This window comes from Corvus kubaryi, unplaced genomic scaffold, assembly GCF_017639235.1.
Source record: "Corvus kubaryi isolate FWS band 111438036 unplaced genomic scaffold, C.kubaryi_AGA036_p1.0 split1-37296, whole genome shotgun sequence".
Lineage (NCBI taxonomy): Eukaryota > Metazoa > Chordata > Aves > Passeriformes > Corvidae > Corvus > Corvus kubaryi.
In genome coordinates this window covers 12,801,148-12,821,415 of record NW_024582075.1, presented here as the reverse complement: position 1 = coordinate 12,821,415, position 20,268 = coordinate 12,801,148, and the positions used below count along the sequence as shown (strand labels likewise).

Below are 20,268 nucleotides of genomic sequence, written 5' to 3'. Positions count from 1 at the left end.
TACTGAAACTCTCTGTCCCTTGTGATGTATGTTCACCGGCCACCACAGACTGCTTAGAGCAGAATTGCTACCTATAGTAGTAAAACTACTTCTTCAGCAGCATAGTTTAAACCAGATTATCAACTGCCAGATTGGCATTTTAGCAAATGTGGGAAGTGTGCCTAGCAGCAATATGCTGAAACTGATTACAACTCAGCACCTACCTTTTCCTGTGTTTGTTAATGGGAAAACTGATATTCAAACTAAAGAAAAGATTAATTGAATGTATTTTTGATGCTACTTCATTTCAATACTAGTTTGCTACAACAGTATCAAGGAAATCCTTTGTAAAGCGGGTGATTTCCCATGCATGAAGTTGTCATTAACAAGAATTTTTCGACTTTGTAGATGTTCTGAAGGAATATGTATTTTACTTTCCACCTTCCTGTGTTGAAATATCTTTACTTTGATTTTCTGAATCCAGTTTTTGGCAGGAAATATTGTTTCTCAGCCTGTATAAGATCCCTTTTGGAAGCGTTCTCTATTCTTAGTTTGTTGTGTGTTAGCATTAATAGCATCTGTTTGACTACTGAGCATTATTGGGCTGAATTTTACGCTCGTATGTATATTTGTGAATTATTAGGTGTCTAATAGTCTAGTATCCCAACATGATCGTTTTTCTGAGTGCTACCAGAAAACTGTCTGTGGAATATAATGTTTCTCTTGTGGCATTTTTTCCTCTGAGGTGCAGGAAGATGACAGTAATATATGGTTAGTTTTTTTAAGGTGGTGTATTTTTGGAAAAATAGAGGGGTATGTTTAAGGTAGATGAAATTAATCTAGGAAAAGGATCAGTTTGCACAAACCAGTAAAGTATCAAAGTGTGCATAAACGTGCATTTGCAAGATTGTATTTCAAATTCAAATGGAATAAGATAGCAGTTGTGAATGTGATTCCAAGTATCTTTTAAAAATGTTCTGTAGGTGTCTTTCTGTAACATGTTGCACTTTTTCAAGGGAACGTTGTTGGCAGTTCTGTGAAATTTTTTTTCTAGGTGTCCAACTATGAAAACCAGATAATCAAATTACGGTCGCAATTTGAGAGAGGAGAGGCTGTTCGACAAGGTCTGGAGTACAAACTGGCAGTTGCCAGAAAAGGTGCCCATCTGAAAATGCGTACTGCAGAAGAAGAGTTAACTGATGCAAAAAACAAACTTGTGGAACTGCAAGGTAGGTTTCAAAGAAGTAAGGATGGAATAAAGGCTAAGTCTGTTTCATGTCAGTAAGGTAAGTGAGAAGTGGGGACTTAATTAAATTTTCTAGTTACTGCTGTTTTTCTTGAATCTCTCTTAGGTTTCTGGTCTCTTATCCATTTTTAGCTTTTGAAAACTCCTAAGAGTTCACAAAACTCTTACTGTCTCACGTGTGAATTAAAACTAACTGGCTGTCTGACAGTCCTTTCCTATCATTGTGTCCACTGATTCTCTGTGTCATCTTAATGTGTTCTCTTCATTTCATTCTTTTCTGACTAGGAAGAAATGTCAGAAATCTGGGATGGATTTGAAATAAAAATCTGTTGAAAAGTGCTGATGACTTAAGTGCCAATGCAGCTAGTTGTATTCAGTAAAATGAAAAGCCATTGTAAAGTATTTTCTCCTGTAAAGCTGCTTACAGATTAGGAAGACTTCCATGGCATTTAAGCTTTCACAGAAGAGTGTATACAGTGTTCCCCATCTCAGGTCATTTGTGGGCTGAAGATTTAAATCTGTTAAGGACCAGTTAATTTTCCTTGGAAAAGCTAGATCTTTGCTTGGTAGCCCAACCTGTCTTAGGTTTGTTGATACTCTCTTTCATGGAACAGGTGCCTATCTTTACAGTCATTTAAACTGAGCTCAAATTTAATTGATACAGACTAATATCTATATCAAAAATGACATTTGGAAATAAACTGGCAAAATGTAGAAATCTGAAAATAAGTCTTCCATTCTATAAAGATGTTATTTCACAGAATCATAGAAAATGCTGATTTGGAAGGGACCCACAAAGAGTTATCTCAAGTTTTTATTCTTTTCCAAGAGAAAAAAGTGTTTTAATTTTTAAAAATCTCTCAACCATTCCTATGTTCTTTTGGGAAACATGCAATAGGAGCATAAAATTTTCTAGTTTCTTCTTAGTGAAGATGGTGCTCTCCTGTGCTGGAATGTGAATGTTGCAGTGTTCCACAGGGTATCACAATATACAGAAGAACTGATGATTATTGTGTGTTTGGGGTTTTTTTCTGGATATGTTTTGCTGTACTACTTGTTTTTTTTTTCCTTTCTCTTTTTCTTTAAACAATAGTATTCAATGAAAACCTTCAGCAGAAAGTGACAGAGACTGAGAAAACATTTCACAATGCTCAACAGAAGTGGGAAGAAGAACAGCAAAGACTTGCAAGGGCGAAGGATGATATCAGCAGAATTTATAACAATGAATATGTATTCCTTCTTAAGGAAAGAAACCAAGTAGAAACGATTTTACTGGTATGGTGTATTAATAGTTGGAAAGTTGCATGAGATAATGGCTGGAACTTTCTTAGTGTGAAGTGTGTAGTGAGTTGAGGTCTTTCTGATTTAGGAAAAATTCCCCAAGAAGCTAAATGCTGCAGAGTGTTTCTGAAGAAGGTAGCCTTATAAAGTTACACTTGGTGTGTCACAGTCTTTCTTGCTTTGATGAAATGTGTTGTGGCTGATTTTGATGGTAAATGCCTAAATCAAGTTACCAGTGCACAGTCCATTTGCACTGTCATGCAATACTGAGTAAAATCAGGGGCACCTCACACCCACTGATTCCATTTCCCTGTTACTTCCCCGAGTCTGACATCCAATAGCCTGTGACTATGAAAATAGTTTGTGTAATATGAAGACCACATACTTTCAGCAAACCTGAACAGTGATGATAGGATTTCCAGCTGTGCATTGTACATGTGTATCGTGTGAATAATTCACTCCATACCACATATGAAAAATAAGCATTGTTGGAAATTCTGCCATTTGGTTAGATAAAAATCACCTAATACTCAAGAGATGGTCTTGTAATCTGTTTTAGAGTGTGGGGTTTTGTTCTTTAGTAATTGTATTTCCTGATTTGTACTGATGTTTATATATCCTTCGGGTATCAAATGTGTAAAAAATAATAAAAGTATAAGCTTGTTTTTACACTTTTTTTAGGCAGTCAGGCTATTCAAAACTGAAATATGTTTTGAAGAAATAATGTAGCATTATGGTGTGGAAGTGCTGAGTAAACATACCTAACTTTTACTTGCTCCACAGGGACACAAACAATTACACCACTGTACTTCAATTAGACTTTAATCTTTTTAAATGTCAAGTTACATATGTTGTATCTTAGCTATGTGAGAATACCATTTTGAGGAAAAACAAGAATGTATTCAGCTGTATATACTCCATTTTATGTATTCTTCGTAAAATGGACTGTATGCAGAGACTCTGTTAAGGCTGATAGACATTTGCATTGCATGATGTACGCAGAGAACAGATTGCTGCTAAAAGATTAACTTTTTAATATATTTTCTTCCTTTATAGTCCCTTTTAAGATGTGACAAACTTGTCTCAGTTGAGATGGGCATTGGTCAAGCGGTAGAAAATTTTCTGATTGCTTTCTTCCCATCCTGTCAGCTCCAAGCCTGAGACAGTACCAAACAGTCTTCCAAAATGACACTAAACAATCCTTGCCTGGCAGCTTGATAGCTGAGTTCTGACAGCAAACCTACCTGTTTGTTTACAACCAGTAACTGTTGTACTATGTTACGGTGCTATTGGTCAGATTCTATATGGCACGTGTAGGAACAGCTCTCAAAAGAAACAGGGCAGAGACAATCCCTTAATTATGTATATTGCAAAGCTACTGTGTACTGACTCTTCAGCTGTTTGAAGGCAAGATCTGGAAGGAATGGTGCAATAATGACACCTCTAGTAGAAATCAGGTAGTGTGTGGATAAATAGTGTTTCTGTGCATGGACTGCAAAAGGAGTTGCACTGTGTTGCTTGTCTTAATTACCAGGAGACCTGATGGTGGAAAAGGATCCCACTGATTTGAATTTTCTCTGAATGAAGGGTAAAAAGGAAATTCCCCCTCAGTAATTTTGTGGATATGTTGAACAGTACTTTGAGAGACTAATTGAGAGAACTGTAAAGGAATAGTTTAGGAAAAGAAAAAGAAAGAGAAGGTTTCAGAGAAAAATATGTGAGCTCTTTGACAGGTGGTACCCTGAGGTCCTTCTCAAACCAACAGAAACATGAGTCAGTTTTCCTTCAAAGTCAATGCTTAAAAAACTAGGGTTAGGTTTAGGCTATGAGGAAACTTAGACACAGTTTTCTTTTTAAGTTGCTGGGTAAAGCAGGCTAAGAGTGGAGCTTTGGCTCTGTGTTCTGGCTAACAGTAGACTGAGTTATGTTGGGAAGGGTTTGGAGTGGACTTGTCATCTTTTGTATAAAGTGTTCAGAAGTACATTCAGTGCGTTTAATACTGTATGAAAAGCACGATGTTTTAAGAAGTTTTCTGTACTCTTGGAAGTGGCGTTTATTCTCAGATCAAAAGGAACAGTGGATTGCTTGGGTCGTTGTGTTCTCTGTCAATGTGTGTTTATTCAGAAGTGGAAGGTGGTTTGTAGAAGCAGGAGTTTTGTTGGAAGAGTGTACTAAAGCTATATAATTGTTCACTCCTGAACTAAATGTGATTCACTACTAGATGCCAACTCCTAGTGTGCTTTGAATAGTAAAATTTTCAAATTTGGTTCAATTTTCCTGCTTTGCTATTGTAGTGTTCCTTTGCCCATCACCCTAGTTATAGTCATACATAGTTACAAAATTCTGGGAAATAGAAAATACATACATAAATGTTAAAGCTGGACTTGACTGTGTTGTTGTTTGAAAGCTTAACTGATTTAACTTGGCATATAAATGTCAGATGGGTCTCGGTTTGTTAATTAAAACTTCAAATGTGTTCCAGTCTTTTGTGTTGTGTATTTACAGTCCTGTTTTAAATAATTTATAGTTACTTTGAGTTATGAGATGAAAGCTAAATAAAATGGTCTTAATACATACATAGAAGCAAGATTCTAAGCATGTATGGCCAATGCTGGTTCCAAAACTGCACTTCATGAACTACAAGTCTGAACTTGGCTATGAAAATGCTGAGGTAGTCATAGAAATGAAGTCAGTTTAATCTACTAAAATGTGTCTCTATGATATGGAGGAAAAGTAATCCTCTCTGCTTTCTAACAGAGAAAGGTTTGTACTGCACTGTATTGAGTGTGCTTAGCATAGTGTTTGGTGCATGGTGAAAGATGTTGGAGTTCAATAGTAAGTGCAATAGCATCATCTTGTGGTCAGTCAGAAATATAGTATTTGTTCACAGAAGCGCTGTTTTTCCTTAGACTATTGGCGAATTGTGTTGTTTATACACACGTTAAACCATCCAACCAGCCATGTTTTTTATAAGCAAATATGTACAGTCAGTGTGTATATGACATGTAGATACACATGTATATATAGAGGTTTTTTTTAGCATGGTGAAGTATGTTTCTTTCTGAACCTTCTAAGTGCAAGTAACTGCTGAAACAGTCTCACACAGTCATACCATGTCTGAAAAGTTCAGAGACTTCAAGGTTCTGAAAGTCATGTTGACTTGTTTAACATGCTTGATGTATTACTCATGTCAGTTTTTGTCTGCTAGTGTTAACTACATTTCCAGCATGAAATATTTTGAAGTAGTATTTTTCCAGAAAATGATCTATTACTGATTTCATATGCAGTTTTCACAGCTCACTTTTGTTGATATATGGAAGATAAATCTGAAGAGTAATATTTTTGTATCTTTGCAATATGGAGAAGATGAGAGTAGTTGTAAATTTGAGTAAAAATATTTTTTTTACCATGCTGATGGGAAGAAACCTCTTCATTGTCTTAGTATTACAGGAAAAGTTAGAGGATTACATTAAATTTAATCCATATCCAGGTAGACTGTTTTTGCAGTATTTTGGTTTACTGAGGTTCCTATTTTTCAGTTCACTTGTTTCACAGGCATGCTCCTTGTTACCTTTTCAGAGAAGGCCAAAAAATTGTGCCATAGTGCCTCTTCATGAAAAAAGAGACAATAAATTAAAATTTTCAGTTACTAATTGATAATAATGGAGTGGCGCTAGGTGTTAGTAAGAGAGTCATGAATCCCTATTGTCATGCTTAAGTGGCCAAAACTTTCTACCTTCAGTCATTAATAACTTCTAAAATTTATTTTCCGAACTTTGGAAAAGACTCGTATTTCTTTGACCTTCATGTATAAACATGGTTCTGTCAAATTTCAATCTTCTGAAGGATCATTCTTTATGAATAATTCATTTTCTTTTCCTTCTTCTCCCTGCTCTGCAGATGCCTTATGATTAGTAATCTTCAGGAAAAAGATTATGTGATGTAAGAGTAATAGCAGAATTTATAGACCAACTGGTTTATTTTCACAAAATGTCTCTTGCCACGATAACTGATAGGAATAAATGAGCAGGAGGACTTACGGTAATCTTTCTGTGTTTTGCACTGGAAGTAATTGGCTCTCCAAAGGTCCTCCAGCTAAGTCACTGGATTTGTAGCTTGTTTCTGATACTAGTTATGGAAAAGCTTACTCCTGTCCACTAGACCAAAGCTATTCTTTTTTGAGGCTTCTGGAATCTCCAGCTTAAATATGCACTAGGCTACTGGGGGCTCATTATTTGGCTACTTTCCACCATGTCTGGTGTGGCATGAATGAGGATTTTGTGTTAGTGACTCCATAGAGCTGCTGAGTCCAATAGTGTTAGTAATTACACCAACCTGTAGCTTGGTTCAACTTCCGAAAGCAGAAATTGTGGTGGGGAACTGTTTAGTTATTTTATCTTTATGAGAACTTCATAGTTCATGTAGCTAATTTTTAAATTCAGTTTCTAGACAGAAAAGTCCTCAGAACAGTAGAAATTAAGAATATTTAGTCTATGGGAGTAACTTTCAACAAATGTCTGATTATTTGATTTGAAGTTCTAACAGTTAAAATAATAACAAAGTAAAACTTCTATGTATCATTTCATCAAATGCACTTAACTGTTTCCCTCTCCACCATTGCTATTGAGCTGTGAGAGAGAACAGATTGGAGGAGCAGCCTTTTAGTCCTTTAGAGAAAGGTTTCCTGCGGAGAATTGGCTCTGATTTTAGTATTACTGCAGAAGGTCATGTTCGTAGTGAGTTTTGAGCCAACACATGTTACCTGGTGGTGAATGAAGAGCATATCTTATGGTAAATGGTTGACATGTGCTGACGTATTAGATTTTAATAACTTGTTCTGATGCAGTCTTTCCTCTTTTGATACTTCTACTATGATATTTTATATTAGAAAACATAACTCTTAATGCCTTATTTTTTTTGTAGGAGCTGAATAATGAACTGCAAAATATGCGCAAGAAATTGAGAGATGTGGAGGTGGAACACAGTGGCTGTAATGAGGTGCTGAGAAGCCAAGCCAATGAACTTAAATGCAGCACCGAACGAGAGAAGAGACTTAGAAAGGAACTTGAAGTAAGGCTTTTTGACTATTGCTATTAGTTTCAACAGCACTGACACTGAGCAATTTAATTTTTGAGGGATGGAACCTTCCAGTTAGGCTGTAATTCTAAGTACTTGATGAACAAAATATTGAACATCTGTTTTGCAGAAAAGGCTGAGCAGATGAATGCCACTTATATTATGAGCTTGGCTTGAGACTCATGTTTGAACAGCAGATAGGAAAAGGTTTATTTAAGTGTGAAAACAAGGCTAACTTTGCTTTAGGAAATCTAAATGTCTTAATTTGTCTATCTTCTTATCTTTTTGGCTTATTGGATTTCTGGTGGAGTATCTGCTGGAGCTGCAAAAGTTGCCAGATGTTCTGCTGGGTGAGGGAGTAGAATATTGGACGATGACAATGGTCTCACAGCAGCCTCTTCCTGTCTAGAGTTAGTTACTGCAGGCTTAGTTCTCCTCTCTGTTGAGTGACAGCCATGGTTGAGAAGTCTCTAGTTTTTGAGAGTTGTGACTTTGTAAATATGCTGTTTACACTAAAAAGCTAGTTTCCTCCTAAGTTTCAATATTTTATTTATCCACTGATAGGCTTTGTAGTAGTTATCTTATCTGTATGTACAGTCTGGATCAAGACTTTCTTGGTAGAACATTTGTCATTGCAGAAAAGCATAGTGAGTGGACAATTCTTTATCCTGATGTATGTTTTCTACCAAATGCATCTTTAAATATTTTCTCCAATGAATTTAAAAGAACTGTCACTTCTAAAAGACCTTAAAGAAACAAGTGGCATAGTTTTCAGCTGTGGTTTTTTTCTGTTGTTTTTCTCTTAAAGGCAAAAGAAATGTTTTAAGCATTGATTTCTAGGTAGGTAGAGTCCTGCATTAAAGATGAAGCACAAAAGAAAATTCCTACAGGGAAGATCAAAGCTCATCAACTAAAAACACTGACTTATTGACCAATAAGGTAGACCTTTGTGCCCTCAAAGAATGCTACAGGAAATCTATTGTCATGTATTTTGAGCTGCACTTACTGGCCTAGGTGGAATTGCCTTCAGTTGGAAATTGTTGCATACTGTGGAGTTCCAATACCCCTTTTAAAAAACAGAGTTTTGCTTCCAAGTACTTGAATAAGGACTCTTCTTGTGACTTCATGGCTTTTCATATACTAACAGAGAAGTTATGAGCTGAAAGGAGGAGGAGCAAGGCAGCAAATCATTTATCTTTCTAAATATTTTGATTTATTTTTATATATTTTTACACCATGTGTAAATTTGAAAAGAAAGCACTTAGTTCCTTGAAAATGTACAATTGCTATACCCTAATGATGATCTTATCAGGGAATTCTACCTATTAACCACAATCAGATAAAATTTTTTTTGCTTCTTAATTTTTGTTAAACTATTTTAACTTTCTGAATATCTTAATAATGTAAGAAAATATATTCAGTCTACAGAAAAATTAGTCTTGTGGTACTATTCAAGCAGTGATTAAAGAAAAGTATGTGATGAAACCTTTTGCATTTGAAAGTTAAAGAAAATTAGCACAAGTCTTTGAATCAAAAACACCAAACTAGATTAGACTTCAATACATATTGTTTTGTCAGCTTGCATCTCACTCTACCATCTTAAAAGTAAATTGCATGTGTGTAATTATCTGAAAGGGCCTACAATAACCTTGTAGATGGTGATTATACCACTTCCCTGGGAAGCCTCTTCCAATGCTTTGCAACCCTTGCCATGAGGAACTTTTTCCTCATATCCAGTCTAAACTTCCACTGTTACAGGTTGAGGCCATTTCCTCTCATTCTGTCACTTACTACTTGGGGAAAGAAACCAACCCCCACCTGGCTACAGCCTCCTTTCAGGCAGTTGTAGAGAGTGGTAAGATCTCCCCTGAGCCTCCTCTTTTCCAGGCTAAATAACCCCAGCTCCATCAGCCACTCCTCACAGAACTTGTGCTCCAGACCCTTTCCCAGCTCCATTGCCCTTCTCTGGACATACTCCAGCACCTTGATGTTCTTCCTGAATTGAGAGGCCCAGAATTGAACACAGAATTTGAGGCGTGTCCTCACCAGTGCTGGGTACAGGGGGACAATCCCTTATCTGGAATGAGTTCCCTGGTCCTGCTGGCCACACAATTGCTGACACAGGCCAGGATGCCATTGGCCTTCTTGGCCACCCGGGCACACCCTGGCTCATGTTCAGCCACTGTCACCAGCACCCTCAGGTCCTTTTCTGCTGAGCAGCTTTCCAGCCACTCTGCCCCCAGCTTTGTGGCACTGCCTGGGGTTGTTGTGGCTGAAGTGCTGGACTCAGCACTTGGCCTTGTTAAATGTCATGCCCACTGGTCTTGGCCCATCTCTTCAGCCATTCCAGCTCCCTCTGCAGAGCCCTCCAACCCTCCAGCAGATCAACACTGCTGCCCACCTTGGTGTCATCTGCAAACGCAGGTGCATTCAATCCCCTCATCCAGATCATCAATAAAGATATTAAACAGGAGTGGCCCCAATTCTGAGCCTTGGGGAGCCTCACTGGTGACCAAGTGCCAGCTGGATGTACATCTGGTCCCACCACTCTCTGGGCCTGGCCATCTAGCTAGTTCTTTGCCTAGCAAACAGTGTACCTGTCCACACCATAAGCAGCAAGTTTCTCCAGGAGTATGCTGTGGGAAATGGTATCAAAGCCTTTATTAAAGACTAGAGATGTAACATCCATAACTTCCTTCATCCACTAAGCGCATCATAATATCAGTATCCAAGCTGAATTTCCATTCAGGTATAGAAGCCTTAAAGTAGTATGCCCCAGACAGAACTGTCTACATTTTTTCATGAAGTAGCTCTGTATTTTTCTTATCTCTTAATAGAATTTTTAGCTTATAGATTGAAATTGATGGATATAGGATATATATCTTCAATTTCCATGCTGACTACCTCATGTTAATGGTCATTTAGTTACCAAATGTATACTTAAGTTATTGGTGATGAGAACAAACTTCTTAAGGTGATTTTGTGAGGAGTAGTGTAATTCTACTTAAAACCCCAATCTTAAAATCTTATATTATGCACTACTTGAAACGCAATGGCGATGAACATTCTCCGGAGTTCACAAATCTGTTCTTTTGCTACCCTCTGCTGGACATAAGGGAGAAATCCATTGAAAAATACTTCGGTTTTCTTAATGGAAGGAAATGTTAAAGTTAGAATTTTTTCTTGTAGTACAATGACACTCATATGAAGAATTATATCCAACAGACTATTATAAAGAAAGGAGTGTGCAAAAAGCCTGCCTGCCCCCCATTTTGGTTTTTTTAAATTTTTTTTTTCTTCAAATATTCATCTGGTTTTATCCCTCAATGATCACTCTGATCGTGGTCGAAAAGAGGAAATTTCTAGTTTCCAGAGTTAGAAATTCAGAGAAAGAATAACAGTAAGTTTCTGTGGACTTTTCAGTTGAAAGATAGCTGTTGCTGCACTGTCAAACCTGCTAGCTTTCCAGTTTCCAGTGATACCCATGCGTTGCATAGACTTGGAGTGCTTCTGAAGTAGAAAATACACTGTGCCAGAAAAATCTGAGATTGAGAACCTCAGATATCATTCTTCCTTTTTAGCCTGAGGATCAGTAGCCAAATAAATTACTGATGTATTGCTATTTAACTCATCAAGATAATACTACTTATGATAATCAGTTTTCCAGAACCAGTGTCTTTTATTTTAGCCTTGAGCTCAATTTTTAATGAGGATTCTTGGGAAATACAGAAAACTTTTAATATAAAAATAGTGTTTCTTGTGATATATGCAGCCAAAAGGAAGGGTGGGAATGTGGTTTTGCAATGAGAATGTGGATTTTACCACAAGAAACAAAATTATTAGTTTATAAATTTCAAACTCTTTGCCTTATTCCTAGAAATACAATAATTTTCTATTATTTTTTTAATGTGTTTGAGGCTGCCAACTCTTAGTAAGCTGAAGCTTCAGGTCTCTCAAATTTTTTAAGTCTTTCTTATGAGGCCTGAAAAATGTTCCATAACTTGGTCTGTTTAATTTCTGAGACTGAGTGTATTGTCGTATTTCTGAGACTTTTAGTTTCCATTTAGAGACCATTCCATTAGCTTTCACATTGCCGTTTCTACTTCCCTTGTGTCTGGTGTGTATACTGACATGTGGCGCTAAACATGTGTGCTTGTATTAGCTTGGTAATGCTGCTGTGATGGGGAGATGACTGCAAAGAGGACTTGGAGAATGGTTAGTATCTCTGTTTGTAGGAGGTATATGTATGTGCAATACTTGAAGGCTGTGGGCTTATTTCTCACTCTATCTAAGTTAGTGAAAGATGAAACTTAGATCTCAACTGAAAACAAAACTAACCCCTCCCAAAACTGCAAACGTACGTTTTGGGTTTTTTTCTCCTTATGAACTGCACTGTTAAGTAAGTTATGGTTCTCATCAGAAAGACTTGCAAAAGCTCCAAGCAATGCAGGAAAGGACACATTCCTCAGTCAGCTGACTGTTAAACTGTTTGTCATCTATGACTACACACTTCTTGACAACTTACTCCTACTTCATCATCTGCTTTCTAGTGTCTCCACAAAGCATAACTGTCATCTAGGAATTCTAGCTGCTGTGGCTCTCACATATTATTTACTACATGCTTAGTATGTAGTATACTTACATGTATATGTAGATCTTTATATCTCTATATCTAACTAAAGAGGTGTACTTTCTCTAGATAAAAATATTTAGTACTATGTACTTAGAGGATTCTAAGCACTGCAGTTTTTGTAATGGGAGCTCTGTGGTGGCTCCAAAGTTGTATTTCTCCAGTGACAAGCTCACTGACATAATGACTTCTGCAAAGCATTTGACACTGTCCCGTACAACATCCTTGTCTCTAAAATGGAGAGACGTGGATTTGATGGCTGAACACTTGGTGCATAAACAGTTGGCTGGATGGTTGCCCTCAAAGGATTGTGGTTGATGGCTTGATGTCCAAGTAGAAAGCATTCGTCAAACAGGGATTGGTATTGGGACTAGTGCTTTTTAACATCTTTGTCAGTGGCACAGATGGTGGGATCAAATGCACCCTCAGCAAGTTTGCTGACAACATTGAGCTATGTGGTGCAGCTGATGCGCTGGAGGGCAGGGATCCCATCCGGGGGAACCTTGACAGGCCTGAGAGATGGGTCTGTGCAAACCTCATGAAGTTCAGCATGGCCAAGTACAGGGTCCTGCACCTGGCTCAGGGAAATCTGAAGCACAAATACAGGCTGGGCAGAGAATGGAGTGGGAGCCTTGTGGGGAAAGATTTGGGGGGTGCTGATGTGGATGAGAGGCTGGACAGGACCCAGCAGTGTGCGCTCGCAGCTCAGAGACCCACCTGCATATCCTGGGCTGCATCCAAAGCAGCATGGCCGGCAGGATGAGGGTGGGGATTCTGCCCCTCTGCTCTGCCCTGGTGAGACCCCACCTGCAGTGCTGCATCCAGTAATAGGGTCCCCAACGTAAGAAGTACATGGACCTGTTGGAGTGAGCCCAACAGAGGTCCAACAGGAGGGAGTCACAAAGATGATTGGGGGACTGGAGCACCTGTCCAATAAAGACCAGTTGAGAGAGTTGGGACTGTTCAGCCTGGAGGAGAGAAGGCTCTGGGGACACCTTATAGCAGCCTTCCAGTACCAAAAGGAGGCTACAAAAAAGCTGGAGAAAGACTTTTTACAAAGTCATATAGTGATAGAACAAGAGGGAATGGCTTTAAATTGAGAGTAGGTTTAGATTAGATATTATGAAGAATTTCTCTACTGTGAGGGTGATGAGGCACTGGAAGTAGCTGCCTGTAGAAGCTGTAGGTGCCCCATCCCTCGCAGGGTTCAAGGCCAGGTTGGATGGGGCTTTGAGTGAGGTGGCTTAGTGGAGGGTGATCTTTAGTATTTTTTTGCACACAAGCTATTCTATGATTCTATGCTAATGGACTTCCTCTCAGAGAGGAGCTTCCTCTTCATAGTCTCCTGTGTCATGATACTATTGAAGTCCAGTTTGGAGACTGGTTAGTCTTATCTTACTTTCAGACCAAAGTTGTTTCAAAACTGTTTCATGTAGCCCTCACGAGGAGTTAGCAACAAGTCACATGAGTCTTGTCTATGTGCATGTATAGAGTAACAGTGTCAATTCATGTACTGTTAAGGTCTTTACTATCTACTGAGCATGAGAACCAAAAGAGTAATCTTTCTCCCATAAAGGACTTTAGAAAGGGGGTGCAGCTCAGATGGCTTCTCCAGCTGCAGCTCAGTAGGAGATTGGAATGGTCTTGGACTTCATCCAAAGGCAACCAAACTATATCAGTTCAGCAGTCCTAGTTGTTTTTACCCTTTCTTTAACCTAAAGTCAAGCATTTGGCTTATCTTGTAGCTCCCATGCCAGTGTAATTGTTTATCCGGTGTCATGCAGGTCAAGCATGGCTATTCTGTCACTGAGACATGCTTCCCTAGACTTTAAGTACAGGAAATGTGTATAGTGAGGCTTAGCCACATTGTCAGGCTAAAAGAACATTTACTTCAGTGGTTAAGAATTATTTGTATTTAAGTAACTTTATAGTTACTAAAAGGTTGTTTATTTTCCGGACAGGAGATGGCTCCACCTTACCATGATCAAGAGGTATCAGTGTTTCTAACACTAGGTGGAAGTGGTCAGCACATCTCCCACAGTTGTGTTTAGACCCCCTGGTTTAAGCTATGAGCCATAGGGAAATGCTTTTAAGTAGGAAAAAGATCTGAGTCTGAATATGGAAACACAAACAGAATGGTTGTATGCTGATCCAGATATGAGGCACATGTGTGTCCTCTTCACTTAAAACTATCTTGGCTGAGCATTTCACATAGTGGTTGGACATAAGCCTTGGGTAAGTGTAAGTATCCTGATAACTGAACCATCTTGCAGAAGGGGTTTAAATAGAAGCAGAAAAGAGAAAATTTATTTCCATTGCTATATCTAAGCTTAGTAAGTGTTGTAAATGTATCTTTTACTTCTTTTCCCCTACTGTTTTCCTAGTTGCTTGTCTGATAAAGGGTATTTTTATCTAAATGTAAATGTCAAACAGCAGATGTGGTATTGCACAATGTATCATGTAGGTACTAAATTAAGGCTTTCAGTATGGAGTACACCACTACTCACAATATTGCAGTACTTCAGGCAAGTCTGAGGGACAAAAAAGTGGAAGCTACAAAGGACAGTTTGGAAAATGGTACTGGAAACTGTAAGTGTGTAGAAAGTGTCTCCTAGAAACCACATTAGCATTGATATGCAACGGGACACTGAAAAAAGTGACAGAACCTTAAGAGATTAAACCTAAGCATGTTTGCCTGAAAGTTTAAACGCTGGCATTGAATTTTTCTTAGTCAGTTTTATTTAGTGTATCTCAAAAGTCAAAATTGTCTGTGCTATCATGGAAACTGATCCCAGATTTGTTCTTTAAATTATGGCTGAAATCAATCAGCTTGAATATCTAAGAAAACTTCAGAAATTCCATGAGTTTGTGTCTTCTATTTTAAGTAAGATGTCTGCCTTCATATGTCTTGTTAGGTGCACATGAAAGTTACAAGGGACTGAATCTTTTTGAATAACCAATGTTTTCCATGTTGGATGAGCAAACACTGTGTAATCAGTGGAGAACTCACTTTTTGATCCATCTTTGAGATGGATTTGGACCTGACAAGAAGCTTTCCATGTTAAACCAGAATGTATTCCCATTTGACTCCCAGATAAAAGCCTATGATCTGGATATCTGTGGCCTGCAAGCTTGCTCTAGATTGTTTTCACACAGCCTCTTTTGTGTAGACAAGCATCATGTAAAATTTTCAGACGTGATTCAGTAAGGATACTGATTCTCATCTTTCATTTGATTCAAAGACGTTTGCCTGTCTAACTTGATTCTGATACTAGTGTCTTTCTGTTTGTCAGAGAGGAAAACAAAACTCCTTCCCATTTCTCCTTTTGGAATTCTTACCGTGGTTTTACAGGTTAGACTCATCCCTGACATTTTTCTTCTACTCATGGAATGTGTAGTAGATTGTTCTCACTGGTGGAGTATGCAGCTTCTCACTGTGAAGTGAAGTGCATATAAGTAGAACCTGTTTGAACCTTCATCAGCAAAATAGAATAGATTTTCTATATGGCATTTTGTTGCAGCTGTGTTCTTCCCAGCTGAGTCTTCAGACTCAGCTTCGGATCCAGGTGCAAGTTCTATGGCTGATGTGCAGTTCGATAGACTGAAATACCAAGATTCTTTTCCTTAGAGCAGTCTAAGCAAATCTGAATTTTTTTCTATTAATAAATCTGTATTGATTAGCCATGCTTAAGTGGTAGTGGGTGGTTTGATATCTCTCATAAAGTTTGGGGTTTTTTTCTGACTGATTTCTCAATGATTTGCTGGCATCTGACTTTGTTTAAATTTTCTAGAGTTATAGTGAACGGTGAGCTTCAGCAAGGTAATCATAGAGCAGAGGAAAAAGAATATTTATTGCTCCACAGTCAGAATTTACATGACTTCCTCAATACACATACGTAGCTTTTCTGCAAGCTCTTTTAAGCATCCGATCTTTTGGGTATAGTATATAGACTGGTAAAATAAGATTAAGGTTTGCCTGAGTAATCTTCTGAGACTTTTGGAAAGAACACAGTTTACTCTTCATCTTTGGTTTCTAATAATGCAAAAAATTAGTGGTAGTTCTGTCAAATCTCTGACAGTGACTTATCTTGAATGAAAAGATTTGTTTCTTTCCTTGGCTCTTTGTTTTTTGGAGGTAAGTGAACTAATTTAAACAGGATTTTAAAAATCAAAATTGTAACAAACTACTGAGGCAAAGCTTTAAATAATCAAAGTTTAGAAGAAGAGGAGCTTCAAAAGCAACAATAGGGCATTGAGGTGTTTAACTGTAGGAAGAAACACCAGTTTTGAACAAGTCACTTTTCTCATGCCTTTATACGGGGATACAATCTGTAAGATGATACTTTTGTGTCAAAGTTTGATTTCTAGTTTCTAATATGATTTTTCTCTGTATACTATCTTGAATCTGTTTGAATGCTTTACACTGGATACCTGTCAGGTACATCTGGCTCTTCTTTGGTTAGGAAGAGCATTCATAACTCTTTTCCAGTAGGCTAGATACACTGTCTTGTTTGTAAAAAGGAGCTGTTTCTCCTATTCCAGAGTTCATCACAGATGTCTGTGGCTGAAATCCTAATTTTTGCCAGTGCTTTTTTTTTTATAGGCATACTAATCCTACAAGTTAATTCTTCAGTGACTTGTGGCAACACAAGCAAAGGCAACATCTACAAATGTTACTGTTTAAATGGAATTGCTCCTACTTCAGACGTCAAAAGAATGATATATTGGCACTTAGAGATGTCTGCCTGCTCCTGCCTTCTTCACTTACAGCCCAGGATTTTCTTAGGACTGAGGTTTCTATATTTCTGCGAATTTTTGTTTCCTTCGGACCACATGGCTTGTCCTTGCATTTAGTGTCCATCATGTTAACTTAGAAGACAGACTCTTCTTTTAAAGAGCTGTACCAAGAAGTGATACTGGTATGTTCTGTTTGGGAGAATCATGTTGCTCCAGTTTTTAGTTCTTGCACATGCCCTCATTCAAGCTATTATTTGTTATTTCAGTTTTTATTTTTCATCTTGAGACTGAAAAAATCTAACATTTTTAGGGGCTTCCATTTGAGAGGATAAGTTAACCATTTTGATGGTGTTTTGCATCTCTGGTTTCAGCTGGAGTGAGGCTGAGATGAAGGCATAGTTCTACTTTGGATAGGTGCTCAGGAAATAAAATAAGACTTAGAAGTGAAATTCAGTACAGAGCTTGTGAATTAGTATGTTGTGCCTGAAAACTTTACTCGCAAAATCACTTTTTTCATTTCAGTGTTTGCTGTAAGAACAGACACTTGAACAAGCCAGCTAAAGACAGAAAAGTGTTTTTGCTCTTTAGGGTATGCAGTGAAATATTCTCAGTGAAGTTTCCATTTCTTAATTTAATTTTTTTTTTGAATTACATTTCCCACTCTAAATGTTGTAATAGATACCTTCCTCACTGCTGCCTTTGTCTTCTGTGAAACTTAAAATAGAATTATTTTCAGACAGAGTTTTTAAGTCTTATAAAAAAGAAGTGAAATCCACATCACTTTAATTTATTGTTGACTTTTAATAGGCTGGCACAATTTTTTGAGTAAAACTGCCCTGTTAACAGATGTTCAGCTGTGGAAGGATGCTAAGGAGTCCTTCCAAACTGAAGCAGGACATAGTTTTCTAATTCTCTATTAAGGGCAAAGTGAATTAGGAGCTGATGTTTGGAAGGAACAATACCTAGAGAATATAAAGTGTCCTAATCAAGCTATTTTTGACAGAGTCACAGAATAGGTCAGGTTGGAAGAGACCACACTGGGTCATCTGGTTCAACCTCCCTGCTGAAGGAGAGTCATCTCAGAGCACATTGCACAGGATTGTGTCCAGATGGTTCTTGAATGTCTTCAGTGAGGGAGACTCCACAACCTGTCATGGCAACCTGTTCCAGTTCTCAGTCACCTGCACAGTAAAGAAGTTCTTCCTCACGTTCAGGTGGAACTTCCCTGTGTGTCAATTTGTGCCTGTTGCCTTTCATGCTATTGCTCGGCATGACCAAGCAGAGCCTGGATCCATCCACTGACACCCTCCTTTCAGATACTCACAGACATTGATGAGGTCCCCTCTCAGCCATCGCTGCTCAAAGCTGAACAGGCCCAACTGTCTCAGACTCTCCTCATAAGGGAGATGCTCCACAGTCCCCTAATCATCCTTCTAGCCTTCTGCTGGACCAGCTCCAGCAACTCCATGTCTCTCTTGTGCTGAGGAGCCCAGAACTGGACACAGCACTGCAGATGTGCCTCACCAGGGCTGAGTACAGGGGCAGCATCACCTCCCTCCACCTGCTGGCAGTGCTCTTCCTAATGCACCCCAGGACACCACTGGCCTTCTTGGCCACCAGCACGCACTGCTGGCTCATGGACAGCTTCTTGTCCACCAGGACCCCCAGGTCCTCCTCCACAGAGTTGCTTTCCAGCAGATCAGACCCCAGCCTGTGCTGGTGCCTGGGGTTATTCCTCCCCCAGTGCAGGATCCTGCATTTGCCTTTGTTGGAGTTCAGACAGTTCTTCTCTGCCCATCTCTCTACCCTGTCGAGGCCCTTCTGAAGGGCTGCACGGCCCTCTGGGGTATTGGCCCCTGCTCCCAGCTCTGTGTCATCAATGAACTTGCTGAGGAGGCATCTGCCCCTTCGTCCAAGTCACTGATGGAGAAGTTCAACAATATCAGGCCCAGTACTGAATCTTGTGACACAGTAGTGACAGGCCTCCAGCCTTGGGTCACAACTCTGGGATCTGCCATTCAGACAGTTCTCAGTCTGCCCCACTGTCCACTCATCCAGGCCACACTTCCTAGTTTGTCTATAGGATGTTGTGGAAGACAGTGTTGAAAGCCTTGCTGAAGTCCAGGTAGACAGTATGCACTGCTCTTCCCTCATCCATCCAGGTAGTTGTCCCATCATAGAAGTCAATCAGATTGTCTAAGAATGATTTCCCTTTGCTGAACCCATGCTGACTTCTCTGATTGCGTTCTTGTTCTCCATGTTGATAGAGATGGTATCCAGAAGGAGGCACTCCATCACCTTTCCAGGGATTGGGGTGAGGCCTGACTGGCTAGTAGTTCCCTGGGTCCTTCTTACCCTTTTTGAAGACATTCTTATTTATGAGAATAATCTTAGAAAGTACAGTGGCACTATTTGTGATTTTTTAAAATTAAGTACGTTAAGCAGATAAATTTTCGAAGAATCTTTTCTGTGCATCATGTCTCATTTATGAAATTGTAGATGCTCTATTGTAATGTATTTCAGAACATACAGACTCTGGTTATGTTGCTTCAGGTGAGCAAATAGTGGGGCAATAGGTAGAATGTTTAACTTTTTTTTTTTATTTCTGATCCTAGCTGATTATAAAAAATGCAGCAATAACATAATGTTACATCAATTTACTTAATTAAATAGAAAATATTAATTTAATAATCTATATATGTAAAAATTATTTTTTTATGTGTTTCTTGGTATGAGTTGTCAGAGTTCCAAAGTAGTTCAGATATATCAGGTTGGTGTATGGAGTCCTATTATACTTAATGAGTTGAATAAACTTGGTGTCATATCATCTCTCTGAACTTAAATATCCTCAAAATGTACTTTTAGGCAGCTGCAGTGAGAACAAAGAAACTGGAAGAAAGCATTGAAGCAGAGAGAGCAGCTCATTTAGCATCCAATTTTGCTTCAGAGATTATCCAGGTAAACTTTTTGTTAAATATTTCATAGAAGTTTACAGTAAAACAGTTGAGGAAGTTGTGAAGGTACAATGCTCCAAAAACTGTGAAGAACACTTGCTCCAGGGAAAACCCTGAACAGATTTATTGCAACAAGTGTCAAAATCATAAAAAATAATATATAAAAGGACAGAATGGAAGAATATCTGCTTTTCAGGGAACTTTAAAGTTATTAGAATAAATAATAGAATAAGATGTCACATTTGTAAGTTTGAGAATTGCCACTAGCATTTGAAGTGTGAGGGTAAAGGAAATGTTTCACAGTAGTTAAACACTACACTACTGTTTAAATATCCTGCCCTGTATCTTCTGAATGGCCACTTAGA

At 38.5% G+C, this 20,268-nt stretch overlaps 1 protein-coding gene across 6 annotated transcripts in view; it reads left to right on the top strand.

Annotated features, from left to right (window-relative positions):
• CCDC171 (coiled-coil domain containing 171) overlaps positions 1–20,268 on the top strand; it is a 157,702-nt gene that overhangs the window by 9,465 nt on the left and 127,969 nt on the right. For all 6 annotated transcript variants that reach the window (XM_042012696.1, XM_042012695.1, XM_042012694.1 and 3 more), the window contains exons 4-7: positions 1,034–1,208; positions 2,319–2,500; positions 7,430–7,576; positions 19,815–19,907. In XM_042012696.1, coding sequence (XP_041868630.1) covers positions 1,034–1,208; positions 2,319–2,500; positions 7,430–7,576; positions 19,815–19,907 — 597 coding nt within the window. The remainder of the gene's footprint in view (positions 1–1,033; positions 1,209–2,318; positions 2,501–7,429; positions 7,577–19,814; positions 19,908–20,268) is intronic.